Source organism: Scardinius erythrophthalmus (genome assembly GCF_964197995.2).
Source record: "Scardinius erythrophthalmus genome assembly, chromosome: 14".
Lineage (NCBI taxonomy): Eukaryota > Metazoa > Chordata > Actinopteri > Cypriniformes > Leuciscidae > Scardinius > Scardinius erythrophthalmus.
Window position 1 is genome coordinate 27,524,267 of NC_138234.1, and position 23,285 is coordinate 27,547,551.

At 34.4% G+C, this 23,285-nt stretch overlaps 2 protein-coding genes across 3 annotated transcripts; one reads left to right on the plus strand and one right to left on the minus strand.

The window, feature by feature from the left end:
• The first annotated feature begins 4,094 nt into the window (after positions 1–4,094).
• LOC308701839 (uncharacterized protein) lies at positions 4,095–12,336 on the plus strand. 2 transcript variants are annotated; one of them, XM_081384302.1, is made up of 4 exons: positions 4,095–4,655; positions 9,950–10,078; positions 10,226–10,322; positions 11,001–12,336. In XM_081384302.1, the coding sequence occupies exons 2-4, from the start codon at positions 9,994–9,996 to the stop codon at positions 11,296–11,298; spliced, it is 480 nt and encodes a 159-aa protein (XP_081240428.1). In that variant the 5' UTR covers positions 4,095–4,655; positions 9,950–9,993; the 3' UTR covers positions 11,299–12,336. The 2 variants fall into 2 exon arrangements, with proteins under 2 accessions (XP_081240428.1, XP_081240427.1); XM_081384301.1 differs by lacking the exon at positions 4,095–4,655 and adding an exon at positions 6,944–7,029.
• On the minus strand, positions 11,705–22,889 carry xpnpep1 (X-prolyl aminopeptidase (aminopeptidase P) 1, soluble). The gene is made up of 20 exons (XM_081384300.1): positions 22,746–22,889; positions 21,075–21,196; positions 19,520–19,583; positions 18,141–18,245; positions 17,780–17,872; positions 16,542–16,685; positions 16,326–16,421; positions 15,989–16,070; positions 15,669–15,879; positions 15,188–15,277; positions 15,058–15,108; positions 14,889–14,947; positions 14,532–14,609; positions 14,361–14,432; positions 14,172–14,232; positions 14,009–14,078; positions 13,716–13,889; positions 13,472–13,548; positions 12,542–12,640; positions 11,705–11,994 (listed from the first exon to the last, which is right to left on the minus strand). Exons 2-20 carry the CDS (start codon positions 21,189–21,191, stop codon positions 11,875–11,877), a joined length of 1,863 nt encoding a protein of 620 aa, XP_081240426.1. The 5' UTR covers positions 21,192–21,196; positions 22,746–22,889; the 3' UTR covers positions 11,705–11,874.
• Positions 22,890–23,285: the final 396 nt, after the last annotated feature.

Genomic DNA, 23,285 nt, shown 5'->3' on the forward strand with positions numbered 1-23,285 from the left:
AAGTGTATATTATATTATATTATATACTGTTTTTTAAAGGAGTATAAAGTTATATATTTGAAATAGATTTTTTTCGTAACATTATACATTTTCAAAACTGTCACTTTTGTTCAATGTGACGTGTCTTTGCTGAATAAAAGTATTCATTTCTTTAAAATTTCTTACCTAACATTACTAACCCCAATCTTCTGAATGGAAGTATATATATTATAATATATTATATGTTATGTTATATTATATATATCATTATATTATTGTTTTTAATTTTTTGAAAGAAGTCTCTTATGAATATTACGTTCAAAAGAACAGCATTTATTTGAAATAGATTTTTTGTAACATTACAAATGTCTTTACTGTCACTTTTAATCAACTGAATGGATCCTTGTTGAATAAAAGTATTAATATCTTTAAAATTTCTTTAAAAAATATTTTAAAACTTCAATCTGTTGAATGGAGGTGTATTATATTATATTATATTATATTGTATTATATTATATTATATTGTATTATATTATATTATATTATATTATATTATATTATATTATATTATATTATATTATATTATATTATATTTGATCTCTGTACTTGTCAATGGTCTAATAACCGCTCAGAACATCTTAGCAGGACCTTGTCAAACACGGTAGCTTTACAGTGGCAAATTTAGCAATGGCAGTTTTCCCAGAAAATATAAAAATCTTGTTTTTGCTTTTGGCAGGTGTGAAAGATTTCATTTCTTCAATAAAACATTGAGGCAGCTCTGCGTTTGGCACGGGAATCGTCTGCCACCGTTGTCCTGACGGATTCTGCTGGAGGAGGTTATCAGCCGACAGACAGAGAGGAATGTCTCAGTTCTGGCATGGCTAGTGTCTGCGTTCACACTCCCGTAATGAATCACCACGCGCGTCCGTCTCTCATGTAGATGAGACTGAGTTATTGCCGCAGCCTGGCGGTTTTTCAGAGGCCGTGATGACATGTAGTCCAGTTCAAAACGCTTTCTGCTCCAGGGATGAGTTTGATCCAATCCACACTTCCTCAAGTGAAGGATCCGGCTAATGCTGATCGCTGTGGCTGCATTGAAGATCTTGTTTGGCAGCAGTTGTGGCGTTTCACTGTGGATGCGGCTTATTCTCCACCGAAAGCCCTTGAATCCAAGAAAAGACATATCTTATTGATGTCATGGTTATTTAGGCAGGTGTGATGAAGTAGATCTTCTGCTTTGGAGGAAAGTTGATGGATGATCTGATAATGTCAAATTTGGTTTAGAGAAAATCTTAGAGAAAGTCTCACTGAACGCATATTATACATTGCTTCTCAGTGTAACGATAAATGGACAAGGGGGAAGATGTGCAGGGGGGAAAAATTATAATATTTTTAAATGAAAATATATAAGTATATTATAATTAAAATAACACTGTATTATAAAAATGATCTACTGTATATATTTATTTATTATGTATATTTTATAATAGATTGTACAGTATTATATTATATTATATAGAACTCAGTTACAAAAAAATATAAAGTATTAAGTATTATGTAAATATAATATGTAAGGGATAATGTATAGTGAGCCGGTTGTTATAGTGAATAACAACCCCGACAGGCTGAACGGGATCCCGACGCGAAGCGGAGGGATCTTGAATCAGCCTGAAGGGGTTGTTATTCACTATAACAACCGGCTCACTATACATTATCCCGCTTATTACATGGCTACCTACAAAATAAATAAATAATTTGCCGCGAATTATTGATTTAAAAAGGGGTTATTGATTTAAAAACGATTGTATTGCTTCCGCTAAAGAAAATAGTCCGTTCCGCGTCCATAGCAACGCGCTGTTTTTCATGGCAACGGTGTGTTATACTTCGCAGCGGTCTGTTGTAAAGAAATAACAGACCGCATTCTATATTGGAATTCAGCCAAGCCATGTAATAATGTAATATAACATATTATCTATATATTTCTTATTATAGTTATTACATATTGCAAATATTTTATAATGTACAATATTTTGAAATTATGTATTCTATAAAAATAAGTAAAAAACTAAAATATATATAGTATAATTAAATATACAATTTATATTAAATATAATATTGTATTATACAATGTTATATATATTAATAGACACTAGAATAATATTATCAAAAAATGTATTACACAAAATATTTATAATATAATAAATATTATAATTAAAGAAAACATTGCATTTTAAACTATCTATAAATGTATCATTATATTTATTATACAGTATATTGTATATTTTATAATATACAATGTTATAAAAATGTATCACACAAAATATTTAAAAAAAAGTTAATATTATGATTATCTAAAAATGATCTATATATTTATCTTTGTTTATTATATATTGTATATATTATAATATACAGTGTTATCAAAATATATATTATATAACAATGTATGTACCTATTTCACATTTTCTGTGAATTGTTTTCATATGCATTTGATTTTTTTTAAAGATTTAAAATTCTTTTTTGCTCAATTTTATTAAAATGTGCTGCAGATAAAAAAAAAAAAAATGACCTTGACCTTCAAGGTTTCTGTACAATTCACACACCAAGCAGCATATGAGGGAAAAATATGAATATGTTAATAAATGTTAATATTGTGAGTGAGGCGGAACAGTGTGATCAGATGTTGTCGTCTTACTGAAATAGATACTTATCACAACATCCCCTCTTCCCCTTCTCTCATTCATTCGTTCTACTCCACTGAAGGTCATCACATGGACAGAATCTGTGTTTACACAAGAGAAAGGCTCAGACAGGACTTGCCATCACTAATGAACCGGCGGGACGTCCCGACTGGGGTGTTTGTGTGGGCTGTCAGGCTCCCCCATCCAGGATCTGTAAAACAGGGTGAAACGGAGATATAGAACAGACAGAGATTAATCTATGATACAGAATTCAGCCTAAAATATGTCAGACATATACAGCACAGCACTCTTTAAAGATTCATGCTGACGGCACATCATATTTTATAACCGCCTACAATTCATATACATACTACGTATTAATGTCTGATTTATATTTATGTCTATTTATATTCACACTTTCTCACATCACTTGATTCAGCATGGCACCCCTGTGTGTTTTTGGGTGGTCTTCTGTTTTGATCTTTTGTAAAAGACGGCACAGCTCAGCGAACACAATCACCAATGTGCCGATAGTAGTCGGTCCACTTCACTTCATACAAACAATCAGATAATCAAAGCCTCACACAGGCAATCCTGAGGTTTCAGGTCAGCTTTACTCCACGTCTAAACTGCAAACAAACCACGCAACAAAACTAGATTGTACTGATATTGATCATATATACACACTATGAAAGAGCAACACAAGAAGAAGTCATTTCATTCAGAAACCAATAATGCGGTGTGTGTGACGCTACAAAATAACAGCCAATCAAAACAGTTTTCTCTTGCAAAAATTACAGATGTAGAATGAAACTTTACGGGTTGGGTTTTAGTTTTGCATTGTTTTCTAACAAAAGTAGGTTTGTTAAATGTATGAAGTCATAGTGTTTTGGTGGGAAGTTAATGTGTGGTTTGATCATGTCAAGTTGGTTTGTAGAAAATGTTGATGTTTAATCTTTCAAAACTTATATTTCCTACATTATTTTGTAATGTGTGTAACAAAAAAATGTTCTCCAAATTTGCAGAGGGAAAAAATGGATATATTTATAAAAGCAAAATATATAAAGTATGACAATTGTATTATAAATATTATCAATATATTAATTAATATATTTATGATGTATTATATATTTTTATAATATATATTACCAAAATATATTATTCGATAAATATAAAAGTTCAGAATATCTCTCTCTCTCTCTCTCTCACACACACACACACACACACACACACACACACACACACACACACACACATAATATTAACATAATAATGAAAAATATATAAAAAGATTTTTAGCAATTATACAATTATATTGCGCAACATATTGTTGCGGCGCCAGTTAAAATGAAAAACTGTGTCTGTTTAATATTCATGAGGAGTGGGATTTTGGACCAATGAGGTTTGGCTGTGGGCGGGGTTACCAGTCAAAAGGCTACAGGAAAAAACACAAAGCAGAAAACAAAATGTTGTGTCTCTTGCCAAAACTAGTTTTGCAGTGACAAAGAGACCAAATAACTTTTTTTTTTTTGTGATTTTTGACGACACAACGAATCTAAGTTTGACTTTGACTATGCAAATGAACACAATGCTATGTTGTGTTCTTTCTCAAAGCTGAAAATCTCACAAAAGGACACAATTATTTAAGTAACCAAATCAAGCTTAATTAGGCTTGCCCCATCACATTTGGAAATGATTCACAGCACGGCATCTTTATCCTGCACATTGTCACTGAAGCTGTTGCTAAGCTGGAGTTTGACGTCTTTGTTTGAGTAGTTTACAATGTCTGAGAGCTGCTTCCATTCACTGTCATTTGGCTCTGTCTCTGCCTCACTTACTGAATGAACTCTCCACCGGTTCCCACATCGTGCGACGGGTCACTTGCCAAACTGTAAGCAGTCCCGGAGCAGAAATAGCAGGACCGGTTCAGTCTGGCCCAACAGGGTGTGAGATCGGTCCAGCCGAAACACACGTCTCATGCTGAGATTCTGCATAAAGGTCAGTTCAGCCGCAAACGCCCCACCAGCACCATATACGAGTCTGTGTCTATAGGTGGGACAAGCGGGACATACAGAGACAAAAGTGATCAGTTTTGTTCATTGAAATAAAGCATATATATAAATGAAAAACTTTAAATGAAAATTAAATAAGTTTAAGCTGAAGCACTAGCATTTCTAACTGTAAATAAATTAAAAGCTAAAACTGAACTAAAACCAGAACTGGAAAAAAATAGTAATATTTAAAAAAAAAAATTATAAAAATGACAAAATCACATGAAATGCTAAAAACGTAACTGATAATAAAATGAAAACTGAACTACTAAAGTAATGCTGAGCTGTATTTTTAAGGACAAATATTGCCTAAAAATGTCCCCCCAAGGTCTATTCTAATAAAAAAAAATTCGAACTAAATAAATAACATCAAACAATGCCTAAAGTTTGACTATAGCGTAATTGAACAAAAAAGCAAGGCAAAAGAAAACAAAAGCATCTTTGTGAGGAATAGAAGTATGATTTACATTTCTGCTTGATGAAGTCATGCTGGTTCTGAATGAACACGTTCTCATGCTGTATAGATAAGGCTGCGATGCACAACATTTATGAAAAACAATATCATATCACCACTCTCTCAAGTAAACTGCTGTAAATGGTTCTAACTTCATAATATCTACGAATGGTTTTATTAGGGTTTTTGACTAAATATATAGGCCTACTTTCACAATGAGTCTACGACTCCGTCAGCTCTGTGCTGCATGTCTATATGTGTTTGTCTGTATGCATTGATGATTTTATGCAATTTTAAATAATGTAAAAGCCCCTATTAGTCTGTTTAATGCGTGGCGGTCCATGTAAAACTGCCCTGATATATCACAGAGTGCAGAACCAAACAGAACAGCGCTGAAAGAAGAGATCTGTAGGCATACATCTCTTCCCAGTTTAGATGCAGTGTGTGCTTGTTTTACAGTGAGATACTGTATGCCATTTACACCTGTGAAACATGGAATAACTATTTTTGATGTGTAAAGATACAGATATCAGACACTAAATGCATTGTAAGTGATTAATAAATGAGTTATTTGTAGTGGCATTTGTGTGTCCAAATGAAACATTTTATTTAGAACCTTTTTTAGACTATCAGCCACTTTGCTTTAGTTTTAAACCCAAATAAATGGTTACAGAAAATGTAACCGTTCTGCATTAATTCTACACAAAATCTAGCTTTTGTTGTAATTAAAATATCATGCTGTATTATCCATGCCAGGCCAGTAGTTGGCGATATAACGTAAAGAAAAACTGAACAGTAGTTTATGAGACAACGCCGAATTCATCACTCACCTGTTAATGTGCGGTCGCATTTAGCGTTGTTCTGCGAATTTTCACTGGCGAAAAATCTATAATAATTTTAATAGAAATCCATGCTATTGGGAACTTTGCACAGATTTCGCAACGGGTTTAAGTTGGTCACAAAAATATTAAATCACTTTTTTTCACAACATGGTTCAAACTGAATTTCTCTTACATTATCTATATTTTATTTAGTTTACACCTGTATTGGCCTCATCACACTGTTTGGAATGTAATTAGTCTGATTTTTTAAAATGATCTGGGGAAAAAAATTACAATTTCAGGGAGTTCGCTGAGAACAACCCACAATAATTGCTTGGTATTTGTGTGGCAGCCTTTGGCGTATGGTGAGAAAGATCTTTCTGTGTTGTTATAACTGGCATTTGTCATAAATCAGCATTGAAGCCTTTCGTTGTGTTATTATAACTGGCATTTGTCATAAATCAGCATTGAAGCCTCTCATTGACCCATGTCTGAGCCCAATATAACTGGGTTTTACCCACCAGGCTGTCCAGCAAACATTCTCAGCAAGGGCACGAGGTGTCAGTGATCCCATGAATTCACGGTTATATGCATCAAATCAATTGACATTGGCACAACTTGAAGAGGAACACGTTTATACAAATAATTAAACCCAGCATCCATTTACAACCCTTGTTCGGGCTGGAGACCATACAAGATGGTAATTTATCCCACATGTTGCTGGTATCAAGCTTGAAATGCAGTGTTTTATGATGATTGAGCCTTTCAACATGTGTCTTGAAACTTAACATATTTGATAGTTAGCCATACAAATATTAGACAAAAGCCTAATTTCCACCAGTACAACTGGCTTTACAAAGATAAATATGATTGAAAAAGGAGCCAATAGATCTGCAGCTCAGAGGTCAATGATTCATGACTCATTGCAAATCTTCTCACAGTCGTTTATGTGTAGTAATTTGAAATGTGAATCGCCTTATTGCTGACATTTACGTGCATGTTAGCATATTGCTCTATGCGAGTAGCCTACTTTGGATATCTACACGGTAAGAGCGATGTTTATTTACTAGCTAATACAATGCAGATATATTTAAAGAAGTCAGTTGGCTTAATGTGTAAAATCCTGTAGACTTGTGTGAGCGATAAGTTCAACATCACCTGAAACGTACATCTCGTCAGCTCTCCAAAGCGGTAAAATCATCATTGATTTAAACAGAAGGCAATGTTCTCATTTTCTAAACGTTTAGGCTATGGTTACTTGACAGTTTGTATATCCACCTTAGAAAATTTAGCAATTAGAATGTATTGTTTTTGAACACAGAGCTTTATCCATGCAAAACTTCAAAACTGCAGTTTGTTTCGATTTTTATTTTATTTTTTATTTTTGTAAGGCTCATATATACGTGCCTCTACATTTTATGTGTCTGTACTTTATACTATATTACCTTAATGATATTTAATTAAAAATAGTTTGCACGTCAGAAGCGTCATGATTTGAGCGCCAACACTGACATCTAGTGGTTGATGTGAGCACTGCATGAGCATGAAGTCCTAGCATACATAATGTAAATACTGTGTCCTATACGCTTATGTATCGTATCGTGCAGTTTGAAATACAATCTGGTATATTTCGCTGTCGTGATCTTCCATGATCTGTCCAAAACCAATATTACCAGAGAGCATATAAAGCAACAGCCTATTTATAGCCATTCCACCGAATGGGTGACATTTATGTCCCCAGAACATCATATGTAAAAAATTGCATGAAAATTAACTCTAAAATACATTTTATTATTAAGCAAAATGTCCTGCATATTAAGCTAACTACAAATTATAAAATTTATAATTAAAAACATTAATAAAAACTACATAGAACACAAAAAATAGCATTTTCTGCATGTCCCCACTCTCTGTCTCTAAAATTTGCCATGAAATATAATTATTAAAATCCTTCAGAAATCTTAAGTTTTGGGGATTGTTGTATGACTTAATATCCAATGTATTTAAAATATTTGTTTATTTTTATGAGAAAAAAATATTTTATCTAATATTTTAGATAAAATACACATTTTAGTCATGTCCCCGGGTTTTCACTCAGTCCTGTTACCCTTACACATCCCCCCCTCTGAAAAACTTGGAATATTCCACAAGACACATTTTCAACAGGAAGTTGCATCATCTTGATCTTCTAAAGGCAATGGGAAGATCATAAGTTAGTCCTCTTATTTTAATTTCTGTATATTTGATGAAATTGTAACTATGACTGAGAAGGTCAATCTCAACATACTATCCTGTTACCTAAATAATTTCTTAGAATGTATTTGTTTATTTTAAAGATATTAACTTTTGTTAAGTTACTAGAATTTGCTCAGTGTCCTCATGCTATTAGCATGTATGCTATGTGGCCATATGTCATGTATTTGAGAACTTTTTGCTTAAAAACTCAATCCTGTTACTTTCAGTCCTGTTACTTATATGAAAAAATAACAGGAGTGAGTTAACGTAACAGGAGTGAGTAGAGTCCTGTGTTTTGATGATTTAATACTGTAAATATTATTTCTCTTTCCACCTCATTTGCTGTGAAGTACTACTAGCATATAGTACATCACTTCAACATAGAAATCTAATGCACACACAGTCATGTACACTCTCTCTCGTGCACACACATATGGACACTCATTCCTGTTACCTGTTCCTCATTCCTGTTATGAAATAGTTCATTCCTGTTACCAAGTGTTCAGTCCTGTTACTATTATTTATTTATTTTCTAAAAAAATAAAGTTAAACCACTTTTTTATCAGTTTTGTTTGGTCCATCATTTATACAATTGTTTAATAAATTAAATTATAAAAAAAAATTATAAACTTGAGGCTTCGGCCTTCTTTAAAATGAAAAAAATGGCTTTGTGTTTTTTATTAAAATACACTTTGCCTTAATATAGTGATTTTTTTTGTCACAAATATCAGTTATTTGAACATATAACCAACAATATCTTTAAAATAAACACTTTCTTGTGGGGAAAACAAAGGAATAATTGACATGCTTTTAAACATGCTTTTTAAATGTCACATGAGTTTCGGTAACAGGACTGTGAAAACATGCATCCATCTTCTGCTTAGAAACCTTGTAAAAAATTACATAAAGTAGCCTGAGATTGACCAATACACATTTTGAATAGGTAAATATTTGAGTATTAGATTCAGTGTTGAAAAAAATCAAAAAATTAAGTTTAATTTTTAAGAGTTACAACAAGCAAATGTCACCCATTCGGTGGAATGGCCTAATGTGTGAAGACACTGAACATTTATTTAATTTGCACTATGATTTAATGAGCCGTGTCTTGTAGCCAAATTCTGTGTATATTTGTCTGAGGAATGTCCTTTAGGAAATGCGGAACCGATATTTGTTTATCTTGTAAATAGAATGTCCAGTGGGACTTTCTAATAATAAACCATAACTATTCCAGAAAAGAAATTTGGCAAATCAAGGCAAATCAAGAATATGCCAGTGCATTGTAAACAATGTGGGAAACGTGTGAGCATCATGGGATTATTTCCCAGCATTCTCATGTTGAGTGCCAGAGTTAATTGCTTATTTTTGTTTGTAAAGTCCCAGATGAAATGAAGCATGAACGCTAATGAATGCAGGCTTTGTGTTTATTATCTGTTCATACTGCAACAGGCCCTGCTAAAGGAGATGCATACGTTATGAACATTTTTCCTTTTATTTTGCGCAACCACAAGTTTCCAAATGAAAAACTCTGAAAGTTTTTTGTGCACAATCCAAAGAATTCAATGTTTTGCTCTGGGTTTCTGGGATGTGATCTGGATCTTTAAGGACACCAAGCTGGTTGAATGAATTTAGGGGGCCACTGTGGGGTGATGAGATTGTGCCGTTTCCATGGAACCAAATCCACTTGAGTCACATGGCTTCATGCTAATGAATATTCTGACCACTTCTTTCCAGACCAAACAGTTTGTTGGTCACTTTTGGCTTATGCTATCAGCAACATGAGCCTAACGGGGATCGCTCTGTCTCTTAACGGGACGGCCTCATTGGAACCAGACGAGACAGAAACACAAGCCACTCTCTATGGTGAGTAAACCGTGTTTTAACTCATGTGTAGTTTTAGCAAAAATGTACTTTAGCTTTCTGTCTCAAAATATGTGCTAAATGTTCCTTAAAAGTGTAAATGCTTAATGTTTTGTCCATGAAAACAATAGTCTCTCTTTCCTCACACAGAAGTCAAAGTGTTCAACATCGTGCTTTCTTCAGTAGCTCTGTGTATCCTGATAGTGACAGGAATCATCACCTGTATCTCATATCAAAGACACAGAAGGTGAGTAAACAGACATATTTGGACACTTAAGCCACACTTAAGAAATTATATTTGTCCTTGCATTAAATCAAATCTCAGAATTTAGCAGAACAATTGCCATTTTGACTTCATCAGAATGGTGCGAAACTTAGTGAAGGTTTTCACACTTGCTGTGTGAACACACACACACAAAATCATGGACATGATTGACCAAACTTTTGTTCGCGGTCAGAAATGGTCGCATTGGAAATGCGAGACTAATTTCATCTAGTGGAAACGTTTGGTACTGCAACAAAACAAAATTGTACTTAAAGCTTTGATTTTCTCACAGTTTTAGAGTAAAACGTTTTGGAAAATATATCTTTCATATAAAAATTTAAAATAGTATTTTTGTGCACTTTTTTTTTTTTTTTACTTCATTAGTAATCTATGGAAGCTTGTTTCCGCCACTGAATAATACATTTTAAAAGATAATTGCAACTTTTTATCTCACAATTGCGAGTTTACATCTCGCAATTCTGACTTTATTTCTCAGAATTGCGAGATATAAAGTCAGAATTGCATGAAATAAAGTCAGAATTCTGAGATATAAAGTCAGAATTGCGAGATATAAAGTCGCAGAGATATAAAGTCCCCCCCCCCCCCTTACTTTCTTATTGGATCTTAAATTGTGTCATGGTACATATTTTTGTGTCACAGGAAGCATAAGAGGGCACGCATCTATGAGAGTGCCGTGGCCTACGAGGTTCCCGAAGAGCCAGTTGGTGTTACTTGTGTGAAGAAAACCCATAGTTTCCGCAACCCGCTCGCCCTTTTCAGACGACAGGAGGGGCCGAAGGACAACTCACGGATCCACTACATCTACACCAACCCTCTGCCGGTGGGACACGAGGAGGACAGGATCCCCCCTCACACTCCACTCACGCTGCAGGACTACGCCCGCGACCCCAAAAGCGGCATCACCCTGGTACCGCCCATTTTTTACATGCAGCTGTAAAAAAAACTTTGATAAAACTTCGATCACTGTCATGTCGTCCAAAACCCGAATCATGTTCTTTCATACGTGGAACACAAAAAGAGACGTTTAGCAGAATGTTCACGCTGCTCTTTTTCTTACAATGAAAGTGAATGGTGACCAAAAATCACCATGAATGTGGTTCATGACTTCTGCGCTATATTCTAGCCTAATTACATCTGTTCCTCACACAAAGTTAGAGTATGGATTTAGATCTGGTTAACATATGCTTTTAGACGAAAAAAAGAAGCTCGGATGTTTATCAAAATGTATAATTTTGCATTTCACAGCTGAGAAAGTCACACAGGTTTGGAAGAACATGACCTTGAGTAAATTATTTTTTTGGACGAATTATTCCTTGGGATGAGCAAAAGTAAAAGGCAGTGTGTCTTTTTCCACAGAGTTTTTAATTAGCGCATAAAACAGCTGAAAGTGTACGTTACAAAAGATGCAGAAAGTGAAATATATCCACCAGAAAAGCAGATAGAGGCGAAGACTGAAAGAGAACGAGTGATCGTTACAACGATGACAAAAAAAGAAAAAACGTAAACAACATTTTTAGACAATCGGCTGAGTTTCCCGGATCAGCCAATCCAGAGCTTCCTTCCTGCCTTGCCGCTCCATCTCTGCTCCAATCGTCTCCAGGCATTTCCTGTGGTAGTCGTTCACCCAATCACGCTGCAGGATGACAAGTATGTATTATTACAGCAGTCCATGCTTTAACGAAAGCATTTTCATAGAGGTTTACAGGATACATGCATTCAAATGTTGTTGATAGACAGCTGTCTCAAGCGTAAAGCCCTAACGTATACTTGGATTTTTACACGTTTTTAAGCTAATGTATGCGAAATAGCGCAGACACTGGACAATAATTCAACTTTCTAGTGTGCTCTAATGTGTCGGGCACGTTATCAAATGGCGTACGCATCAAAACTGAAGTAAGCTTTGGGCTTTAGGCATCTCTAATCATTTTCTTTTCAGTTGTTGTTATTAGATTTTATTTTTTAAATAAACACTTACAAAAAATGTTTGCAAGACTTTTTCAGTTATTGTACAAACTGCCTTGTTGCTAAAACACAGCAAACTGTTAGCATGCTAATTAAATCACCAACACTAATAATATCAAAAATGAATTATATTTATGTAAAAAAAAAAAAAAAAAACACTCGAGATAAAGTAGTCGGCCATTGCAACCCAATGGTAGTATCTATCGGTCTGCTCTTACCTCTTTCTGTGTGAGCAGGTCTGTGTTGATCATCTTCAGCTGGATGGGGACCAGGGTGAGGGGTTCAAACGTCAGACTACCTCTGTTCCTGTAGTTATACTGAAAAAAAAATGATGTTGAAAGCTGAAATATCGAACCTCAGACCTCTCAAACGTGCATTAAATAATTTTTGGTTTAGTTTGTTATTTTGGACTCAATACTGACACCTATTGGTGTAGAGGAAACATCACGTAAACACAAATATTTGGACAGAATACCTCAGTTCCTGTAGTTATACTGACATTATAAATGTCGTTTTTCAGACCTCTCAAAAGTGAATTAAATCATTTTTGGTTTAATTTGTGCTGTTACGTCTTAGACTCAATACTGACACCTATTTGTGTGGAGAGGGCATCGCGTAAACGCAAATGTTTGAACAGAATACCTCTGTTCTTGAAGTTATACTGAAAAAAAGGATGTTGAAAGCTGGAATATTTCAGACCTCTCAAAGGTGCATTCTGTTATTTCTGGTTTAGTTTGTGCTGACATGTCTTAGACTCAACACTGACACCTACTGGTGTGGAGAAAGCACCATGTAAATGTGTCAAAATATTTGACCTTGGGCACCTTTGAAATGAGCTGTATCAGAAAATCGATGTATTTTCTCAGCATATTTGAAGAGTTCAGATGCAAAAGCCTCTAAGTGCCATCTGAAATTTTTTCTAGAATGATCATTTTTATGAAGCTTGTATATTGAAGTTCAGTAATTTCACTTAAATGGCGATGAAAATGACCTATTAATTGCCATTTAAGTGAAATTACTGAACTTAAATAAACAAGCTTGATAAAAATTATCATTCTAGAAGAAAATATCAGATTGCACTTAGAGGCTTTTGCATCTGAACTCTTCAAATATGAACTGATTATGGAGTGGTTTGATGCAATATTTACTTTGGTTTTTGCGGGAACAACCAGGACAACGTTTTCCAGCCGAATGCCAAAAGATCCATCTTCATAGTACCCGGGCTCTGGAATAAAACATGCACAAGACTCAAATATATTGAACCAACTTCACAGTAAACTTTAACTTCATTTGAGGCAGAGTTGCAATAATGCCGCCTTACAATAGTACAGAAACAGAAACAGGTTAAAAAAGGAGCATTAAAACTGAATGAAAGTAAGTGTGTTTCTGTACCATCGCTGACGATCATTCCGGCCTCCAGAGGTTCGTCCGCAAAGGTTTTATAGCTGATGCCACACGGACCCTCGTGCACGTTAAGGAAACATCCGACGCCGTGGCCGGTACCATGAAGATAGTCCAACCCAGAGTCCCAGAGAGCAGCACGAGCAAACGAGTCCAACAGGTGACCTGTAGAAAAGAGCCACTGAGACCAAACGCTTCTCTTTACCTCACTCTACACAGCATTAGAGCACTTCAGACCACTCCAAAACAAACCCAACATCAAGTTTCTGATTTTAAGGACGTACCTTTGGTACCATTGGGAAAAACCGCAGCACTGACGGCGATGTGTCCCTTTAAGACGTATGTAAAGCATTCCTGTAGAGATCAAATATTTTGCACTGATAGTTTTCAGAATATTAAGTAAGGAGAGAGTTTGATTCTGAAGGAAATTAAAAAAACATGTTGTACCTTCTCATAATCAGATGGGGTCCCAAAATGCACTGTACGAGTCACATCTGTAGTTCCGTCTCTGGATTTCAAAGACAAAAATGTTCATTATATATTTATATAATCTAACACATTTCTTTAATTCTTTCATACCTAAATAAATAAAAAATTAATGAAGCACTAATTGTCCTGCAGTGTTTGTGTACGTACCTGTACTGAGCGCCGGAGTCAATAAGATAAACTTCATTAAGAGAAAGAGTTCTGTTGGTTTCTGGGAGAGGACTAAACGATAGATCAGAAATAGACAGTTTTTAAAAAAACAATTTAGAAAAAAACAACTTTAAATGCATGGTTAAATACTGTATTATCACAGCAGCCCACCTGTAATGTATTATGGCCCCATTTGGACCGACACTAGAGATGGTCGGAAAACTCAGCCCAACAAAGTCTTTCTGTTGACTAGACAGACAAAAAAGAAAAAAAATTCAATTGAAAGCAGATTTTCTTGCTGCCTCAGTGTCTGCAGTTCCACAGATCACCAGATGGCGGCGCCACAATCTCATACAAGAGAAAAACAGCAAGTAATGCAGCTTTTTAAACGCACTGGCAACGATGGCATCAGTATTATGATACTGCTTTGATTTATAAAATTAGATAAAAATATAATTAAGTCAATGTGTGTGGAAAAATTCATTGTTTGGTTCTTTTTGCAGGTCAAATGCAGCATGTTCGACTCACCTGCGTAATTCTTCTGCTTTATCTGCTGCTGATATCTCTGTGACCGTACCTTTGGGAATCTATATAAATGACAAATAATTATATTTTCGTTATGTATTCATCATTCAATCAATAAGGTAGAAAAACATAGAAAAGTCTTCCTGAGTAAATTTCCAGCGGATCACGATACCTCTTTCTCCAGCCAGGCAAAAAGTTCGCAGAGCGCCACGGCGTCTTTGATCTGTGATGATAAAAATATTGTGATTAATTAGGCAAAAAAGTTGAAGATTTCTGGAATATCTCTAGCCACGTGCACTTACGTGTGCCATTTTCATGCCCTGGATCTCTGTGGGGTTCTTGACGGCTTTTGCCAGACATAAGGGTGTGTATGGGATTGCAGCTCTGTGGGACTGGACAATTACAATTGCAATCAATTTTAATTTTAGTTAATTATATTTAATCATATTTAAACACTTAAATATCTAGACTTTATATCTAGACTTTCCAAGTTTTGAGCACAGCAACCTAGTCAAATTGCAACGATAAAAAAGGCATAAAACAGCATTAAAAATATGACAGATTTTGTATAATGACAGCAAGGCAAGGCAAGATTTTGTCTAATGACAGCGGTTTACTCCCTATCCAAAAGGATAATACATTTGCTGTGAATATAGGGAATATTTCCTCCCAATAGGCCCCTTTTTGTATGTGGCGTCCCTCAGGGGACAATTTTGGGACCGCTTTAATTTTCCCTGTATATGCTTCCTTTGAGTTGGATTTTTCGGAAGTATCTTGACTCACCTTAGGTATGACTTGTGTAAGAGCGCAGCTGGCTTTGTCGCAAATCCACATCTTATCTTTGGGCGCCAGCGCCGCACAAACCGCATTCAGCTCCGAGAACACGGACTCGTACGGAAAGCACTGTACGGTCAGATCCGGTTTGCTCGGGCTGTCCAGTTCCAAATGCTGCCGGACCGCAGCGTCCAACAAACGCTTGCTGTCCACAAACAATCTAACATAACATAACACATGGACCAGATGACAGCAATGAGCACGGGTCATGTTTTTGAAACCTGGGGAATTTTCAGTATAAAGTGAAGAATCAGGAATGCGAGTTTTACTTTATGCTGCTAATGCCGATGATGGCGTAGGCGAAGAACACAGGGTTGTATTCAATATCTGACCCACGCAGGTTAAAAAGCCCTGGAGAGAGAAAGTGAGATTTCACGTTTTGAATGTAATCAGTAATCATTTCAATGATCTCACAAGTAATTTTACTATGTTTGTGAAGACATTTCCAGGACTTTCACCTTACCAAATGTCGCAATCAAGTCTATAATTATCAACATCAACACAAGCTAATCTGACTCGAGAGCTCTCTGACTGGGGTAAATAGGAAAGTGGAGAGGAGAACGAGTGCTGGGTCGTGATCTGACCACTAACCACGCTGATACGTACACGCAATCTCATCTAGAGCCGTGACCACAAACCAGGAAATCTTCCTTTCTGCCATTTTTCCTCTCAGAGCTGTAACTTTATCTTGCCAGGTTAGGCCTACAAGGGAAACAACAACACAAAAATGTCTCAATGTTCAGCAGCACAAACTTCATGATTGACCTTTAAGATCAAATGTATATAGTGTGTAATTATTATCCTCCATTGAGAAGTGCTGACCGGTGTATTTGAGCCCCAGGGCGATGAGTTTGGTGCTGGGCCGAGCCGGCCGATCCTCCCAGATGGCGTCAATGAGATTGGCCTGCACCGCGACTAAAGAGTGACCCGCACTGCTCAGAGCCTTCGACATGTTCTTCCACTGGTCTGAACAAACACAATCACAGACAGCTGATGCCCACATGACGTTTTACAAGTCAAATAATTACGATTTCTCTGACTGCAACCACAGTAAAAGTAAAGTAAAACTAAGTTTCTTCGTTTGTTTATAGTTTAACACCATTCATGGCGAAAAAGAGATTACATTTTTTATATTTTTTATCTTAGATAAAAATTCTAAAACTAGATCTGGCCTTACTTCATTTAAAATCTTTTCATAAGAGTCAACTGAAAAGTTCACAGAGTTCAATATATCACAGTTTCACAACAGAAAATATTCTATCACAGAAATATGCTTCAGTGATCATGAATAAGTAAAACTAAAACTCTTTTTTTCACCCAGTTAAAAGCAGACTACTATGCAGAAGCAACAAGCCCATTAAAAAAATATTTATAATTAAAAAATAGTTGTAAATTATTAAAAAAATTACTTAAATATGAATACAAAGTGCAGTAAAATTAAATTTAGATAATTTCATAAATGTTGCATGACACCCCTACAAATATGGATAAAAATATCTGTATGGATAACCATATTCATTATTTTCAAAAGCTCAGACTAATTATGTTACTAGTTATGCCTATTTAAACAATTAATAATAATTTTCTATATTTAATTATTAAAATCCTTTCAAATTCAAAATATTAATACAATTATTTAAATAAAATATTCTAGAATATGTAGAAGCGTCATGTCCTTACAAGCCATTAATAATTTTAATAAAATGGAAATCAAATTCATTAGTTAAATAAATTATATGTAATACAATAATAATAATGAAAATATCTGTATGGGTAACTATATCTATTATTTTAATAGTCTAATAGTCTAACTAATATGCAGAAGCGTCAAGCCATTTAAACAATTAATTATTTAAATAATATATAAATACAGTTATGTACAGTTAAAATACAATTATTAATATGAATTTACTTTAATTCACTAAAATATATTTGTACCCATATGTAAATAATATGTTCCCCTAAAAGAAAAAGTTGCATGATACCCCTACTAATATGGATGAAAATATTTGTGTGCATAACTATATTAATATTCAAAGGTGTTATTGTTGAATCCTCACCGGCAGCAATGATCCAAGGATCAACTCCAACTTTGGAGTTTTCTGGGAGAACGCTGATGAGCCAGTCCTCCTGGGACAGTGTTTCCTTCAGTCCTGGCCATACAAAATGACAATCATATTCAAATTGCACTTTTGAACAATGCTGTATATAGACTAATCCACATACACCTCAAGATTGATCTATGTGAAGTCAGTGGAATGTGGCTCAGTATTAAATTCAAGAAAATTTTCTAATGAATGTTTTGTAATGGCGCATGAAAAGCAGCAGCTTGGCCAACTTGCTTCCAATAGCAGCGATTTGATAACAAATGTGATGACCTAGCAACTGCATGTCATAAAATTATGCAAACATGCCCTGTACCCATTTTCATCAGAGTCCAGTTATTGTCCATCTGTTGGCTGGCCTGCAGGAAGTACCGCCCATCAGTCCATAAAGCTGCATGCTGTTCTGTGACTATAGCAGTCCCTGGAACAAGCACACACAGCATTAATCAAGTCGCTTTACTACAGCCTGCAACAATGTTTATTAGAAATATAAGCAAAAAACAGAAGCACTTGTTATTATTATAAAAAAAGTGGAAAGAAAATACAATTTCAAAAAATATTTTTTGTTTTTGTTCTGTTGTTTTGAGATTGTTAAAAAAATCGAATTAGTATTAAATTAAAATAGTAATAATTATAATTGTTATCAAAATATTATTAACTGATAATAATAATTAGATCTACAATTAAAAATAAACAATACAAAATATAAAATAATAAAATTATTTTTATTGTTGTTATTATTAAAAATTAAAATTACACTTGAGATGACTTATTCTTATTAAATTATTACTTTTAAATGATTTTTCTTAATTTATTATAATAATAATTTATCATCTTCATAATAATAATTATTAAATTATGAATTTTATTAAAAGTAAGAATATAATATATAATAGTTATTATTAAATTAAAATATTATGATTATAAAATATTAATTAATAATAATAATTAGATTTACACTTAATAATAATAATAAACGACAATACAATTATATTGCTAATATATTATAATAATATATTATTATATAAAACTAATTAAAAAATAGATTAAAATCATTCTTACTAAATTATTACCTCTAATTTATTGTTGTTAATTTATAATAATAATAATAATAATAATAATTTATAATAATAATATTAGTTATTATTATTTTTACAAATGTTTAATTAAATGTTGGATTATTTTTTATTAAATTATTACTTTTAAATTATTTACCATTATAATTATTATTAGTAGTAGTATATGAGGGATGTTGGGTTATTCTTCATGCCACTCCTGAATGAGTCTGTGCCTAAAAACAAAATCTGGTCACACCACTAAAAATCATGCATGACAAGTGGTCTCTCATAGCCATTTTTTACCAGTTTTACTTCCCCATTCTTTGGGTGACTGAGATTGAGGTGGGGTGAACGGCACTTCTTGTAGTTGCAATGTCGATAATTGTGTGTGTGTGTGTGTGTGTGTGTTTATCTGGGATTATATTGTCTGATTGTGATTTATCTCTATTTATGCAAGTAATCTATATCTTGTAATAAACATAATTGTTCCAATATGTGTGTTCAACTGTGATGTTTGTATAGTTGATAAATCTCCACTGTGACCCAGTTAAAGAGGGTATTTTCATATTGCAATTTTGTAACAGTGAATCCTTTAGATCCCCAAATTCAATAAACTAAGAGCAACATCTGCACGCACCTGCAGAGCCGTTGAATCCGCAGATGAATTCCCGACGGCAGTCACAGGGAGCGATGTATTCACTCTGCAGGATGGACAGATGCAGCGGGGGAAAGAGAGAGACGAAGGGAAAAAGTGAGATCAGCTCTGTCAGCAATCAGTCCTAATTACTGCTAATTTAACCATCCAGCAGAATGAAAGAAAACACTCAGCAGGAGGACACACGCGCGCACACACACACACAATCAGAGGAGATTTCATAATCACAGAGCTAGAAAGGAGGGGGTGAGGGAAGCCCATCACTCACACAATAGAAATTAAACGACTCAACACGACTGAGAGACACTACACACTATACACACAAACACATTGAAAGTTTATAAGGCAGCATTTTTATAGATCACATGCAGTACATTTAGAGTTCACTGGTTGTACATTTAAATCACCGGTTAAATGTTTATAAAGTGGAATGTTCCAAAAAAGTCACATGCTGTATGTTTATAAATCACAGGTTGAATGTTTATAAACTGGAATGTTTACAAATTACAGACTATTATGTTTATAAATCACATGTTTATAAATTACAGACTATTATGTTTATAAATCACATATGTTTATAAATTACAGACTATTATGTTTATAAATCACATATGTTTATAAATTACAGACTATTATGTTTATAAATCACATGCAGTATGTTTATAAATTACAGACTATTATGTTTATAAATCACATGTTTATAAATTACAGACTATTATGTTTATAAATCACATATGTTTATAAATTACAGACTATTATGTTTATAAATCACATATGTTTATAAATTACAGACTATATGTTTATAAATCACATGCAGCATGTTTATAAATTACAGACTATTATGTTTATAAATCAAAGACTGATGCGTCCCAAATTGCGTACTTGTATTAAACTTATACTTATACTAAACAACATAGTGCATAGTGTGTCATTTGGGACAAAGCTTCTATGTTAATAAATCACAGAAATTAAACGACACTCTACACCACACCACACACACTTATAATGCACATAAATCACATGCAGTGTGTTTAAAAATCATAGGCTGTCTGTTTATAAATCACAGGTTAAATGTTTATAAGGCAGAATTATTATAAATCACATGCAGTATTTTTATACATCAGAGTCTGTATATTTAGAATACACTGGTTGTATATTTAAATAACAGTTTGAATGTTTTCATGGTGGAATCAAATGTTTTTTTGTTTTTGTTTTTAATCACAGTCTGTACATTTGGAAATCACAGGTTGTATATTTAAATCTCAGGCTGTATGTTTACAAATCACAGGTTGAATATTTATTAGGCTGAATTTTTATAAATCCCAGGCAATGTGTAATAAATCAGACTGTATGTTTATAAATCACAATTCAATGTTTATAAGGCCGAATTTTAATAAATCACAGGCCGCATGTTTATAAGGTCGAGTGTTTATAAATCAAAAACTGTAGCTATATTTGTAAATCACAGTCTGTATGTTTATAAATCACAGGTTTCACATTAGTGGAGCACAGCTCATGTGTTTTAGAGCAGGTTCACCTGATGTGCATCTCCTGAAGGGATGATGTAAGCTTGGATGGGCTCTGCGATGCACTTGCCGTTCCTCATGGCCTGCCGGAGCTGCCGGAGCAACTCCACCGTGATCTTTGGGGACATAGCGTCTGTTCAGAGAGAAAGTGCCAAAATTTACACAATGATGAGTACAGAGTGGAAAAAACAATCAGTAATTTGCCAGTGTAATATTTTAGTCGATATCTAATTCTAATAGACGTAAACTTTTCACTTTCAGGCCAATGCTAATCAACTATAATCTCAGTCAAATGATCCCTGTGTGAAAGAAATAAAAATGTATATGCGAACCAAACAATTAATTTAGTAAATCTGTTCACAGGAGTGTGAATTTTTCAACTTTGATATAAGATTGTAATAAATTAAAACCACTGCTAGACTACTTTTTAACACTTCAGTGACATCAGATCAATTTCCAAGTCTATCGACGTGAAATAAACAAGTTATTATAGTGTCGACAGAAGTTAAATGGTTTCTGGCTGTGCAAGATTGCATATAAGTGTAAAAAAAGGCTTCTGTGAATTACCTGTAGCCATTTTCCCTCTGTAAACCTGAGGTCTTACTGTTAACGTGGCGCTCAAAGTTGGAAAGATATGAGATTGTTAACCTTTACCTTGCAGACTGTCTCTCAGGTGGCACAATGCGTCCATCCCATAGTTAAAGATTTACTGACTACGTCTTCTTATTTTGTCATTACGCAGCCATTTACCAAATGCGAAACTGAAGTGCTTTATTCATTCATTCATTTCGCAAAAATACTAACACTAAAAACAATTTTTCAAAGATAAAAGATTCTGTCATTGTTGTCAATGAACGATTGAATTAATAAATATTCTGATTTTCTATGAGAGACTATACATTGTAATTCATATTGATTTTACAGTATTAATAAACCAGTATAGCTTACTATGCCTTTTTTAGTAAAGTATGGTTACTTTAATGCTTTTTTGTAGGGCTTCCAGGAAACTGAAGTCACTTACAAAGGTAGGAGCATGAATAGTGAAAATAAATTTTAAATAGGCCTATATTACAGTTTATTTTTGTGGATATATATTTTATCCGTGCTCTATTCATTCACAAATAACATGCGCTGTTGTCAAAAAGTTACATCATGGAGAGGTAAGTGTTCCATCATCCAATCACTGCAACGGAATTATCATATCGACAGCTGATTGGGTGGACGGGCTCCACAGTTCGACAATATAAACAATGTACATTTAAACAGTCAATTTACGAGCATTCATTTAGACGAAAGATCTGCAGTCTACGATGAATTAAAAACGCATCAGTAAACTTAAATTAAGCCAAAACAATACTATAGTTAGAATGTATTATATTTTATCCGTGGTAGGTGTGGCAGTACCCCGTAATTGTACCAAATACAATTTGTTCGATTAGAGAAATGGTATTAGTCTGCAAACATACTTGGTTTTATTTATTTCGCACGCACATTGATACATTTTTATCAAATGAGAGATTGTGTGGTGCAAGCAGACGCTTCCTCGATTATCAAAACAAGCGCATGTTATGCAAGCGACAACAATAACACTCGTCCTGGTCTCACGCTGCACAATCCACTTCCGCTTTCTGAGCATGCAGCACATATAGTGAATGGCTGACATCAAACAATTCACCATTTACCTTGGAGAAGCGAGTCCTGAAATGTAAACTATTGGTAAAACTCTGCTGTTCCTTGTGTTAGTGTGCGAAGGAAGCTGCCATTACAGTGATGACGTGTGAGGGCACGTGACATGCTGCCTCTTCCAGTCACAGTCACACGGCGGCGCACATGGGAATGAAAACTCTGTTTTTTTTAACTATATTATATATTGAGTTGATAGAAACAGCTTCTGACTACAGCATTGATTTGTTAGTCAAAAGTCATAACTGAATAAAAATAACATCTACATAGCATGTGTATGCAAATTACCAGACAAAAGACCTAATTTACTGACAATGTCTCTTTGAAAGCAGAGGGGCCAAAAATGATGATTTCTGTCTGTGCGTCATTTAGCTGAAGAAAGTGAAGAACATCCATATTAAACATTACGGAGCCCCTAAAGGGACGTGGTGGTGGAAAAAAATTTAGGTTGGGAGATTATTTTTTTTTTTTTTCAAATCTTTTGCGTTCCCTCGCAAAGATATTTGGGTTCCCACGCAAAACCTGTTTTGAGCTCGGAC

Excerpts from the sequence above, each read along its gene's own strand:
- LOC308701839 (XM_081384301.1), top strand. The coding sequence starts at position 6,981 with ATGTTAGCATATTGCTCTATGCGAGTAGCCTACTTTGGATATCTACAC. Across the intron at positions 7,030-9,949 it reads CTACTTTGGATATCTACACG|ACCAAACAGTTTGTTGGTCA; the intron begins GTAAGAGCGATG and ends ACTTCTTTCCAG. Across the intron at positions 10,323-11,000 it reads TCATATCAAAGACACAGAAG|GAAGCATAAGAGGGCACGCA; the intron begins GTGAGTAAACAG and ends TTTGTGTCACAG.
- xpnpep1 (XM_081384300.1), bottom strand. The coding sequence starts at position 21,191 with ATGTCCCCAAAGATCACGGTGGAGTTGCTCCGGCAGCTCCGGCAGGCC. Across the intron at positions 16,071-16,325 it reads GGCTCTAGATGAGATTGCGT|GGCTTTTTAACCTGCGTGGG; the intron begins GTACGTATCAGC and ends TTCTCTCTCCAG. Across the intron at positions 14,233-14,360 it reads GACTCCGGCGCTCAGTACAG|AGACGGAACTACAGATGTGA; the intron begins GTACGTACACAA and ends TTTGAAATCCAG.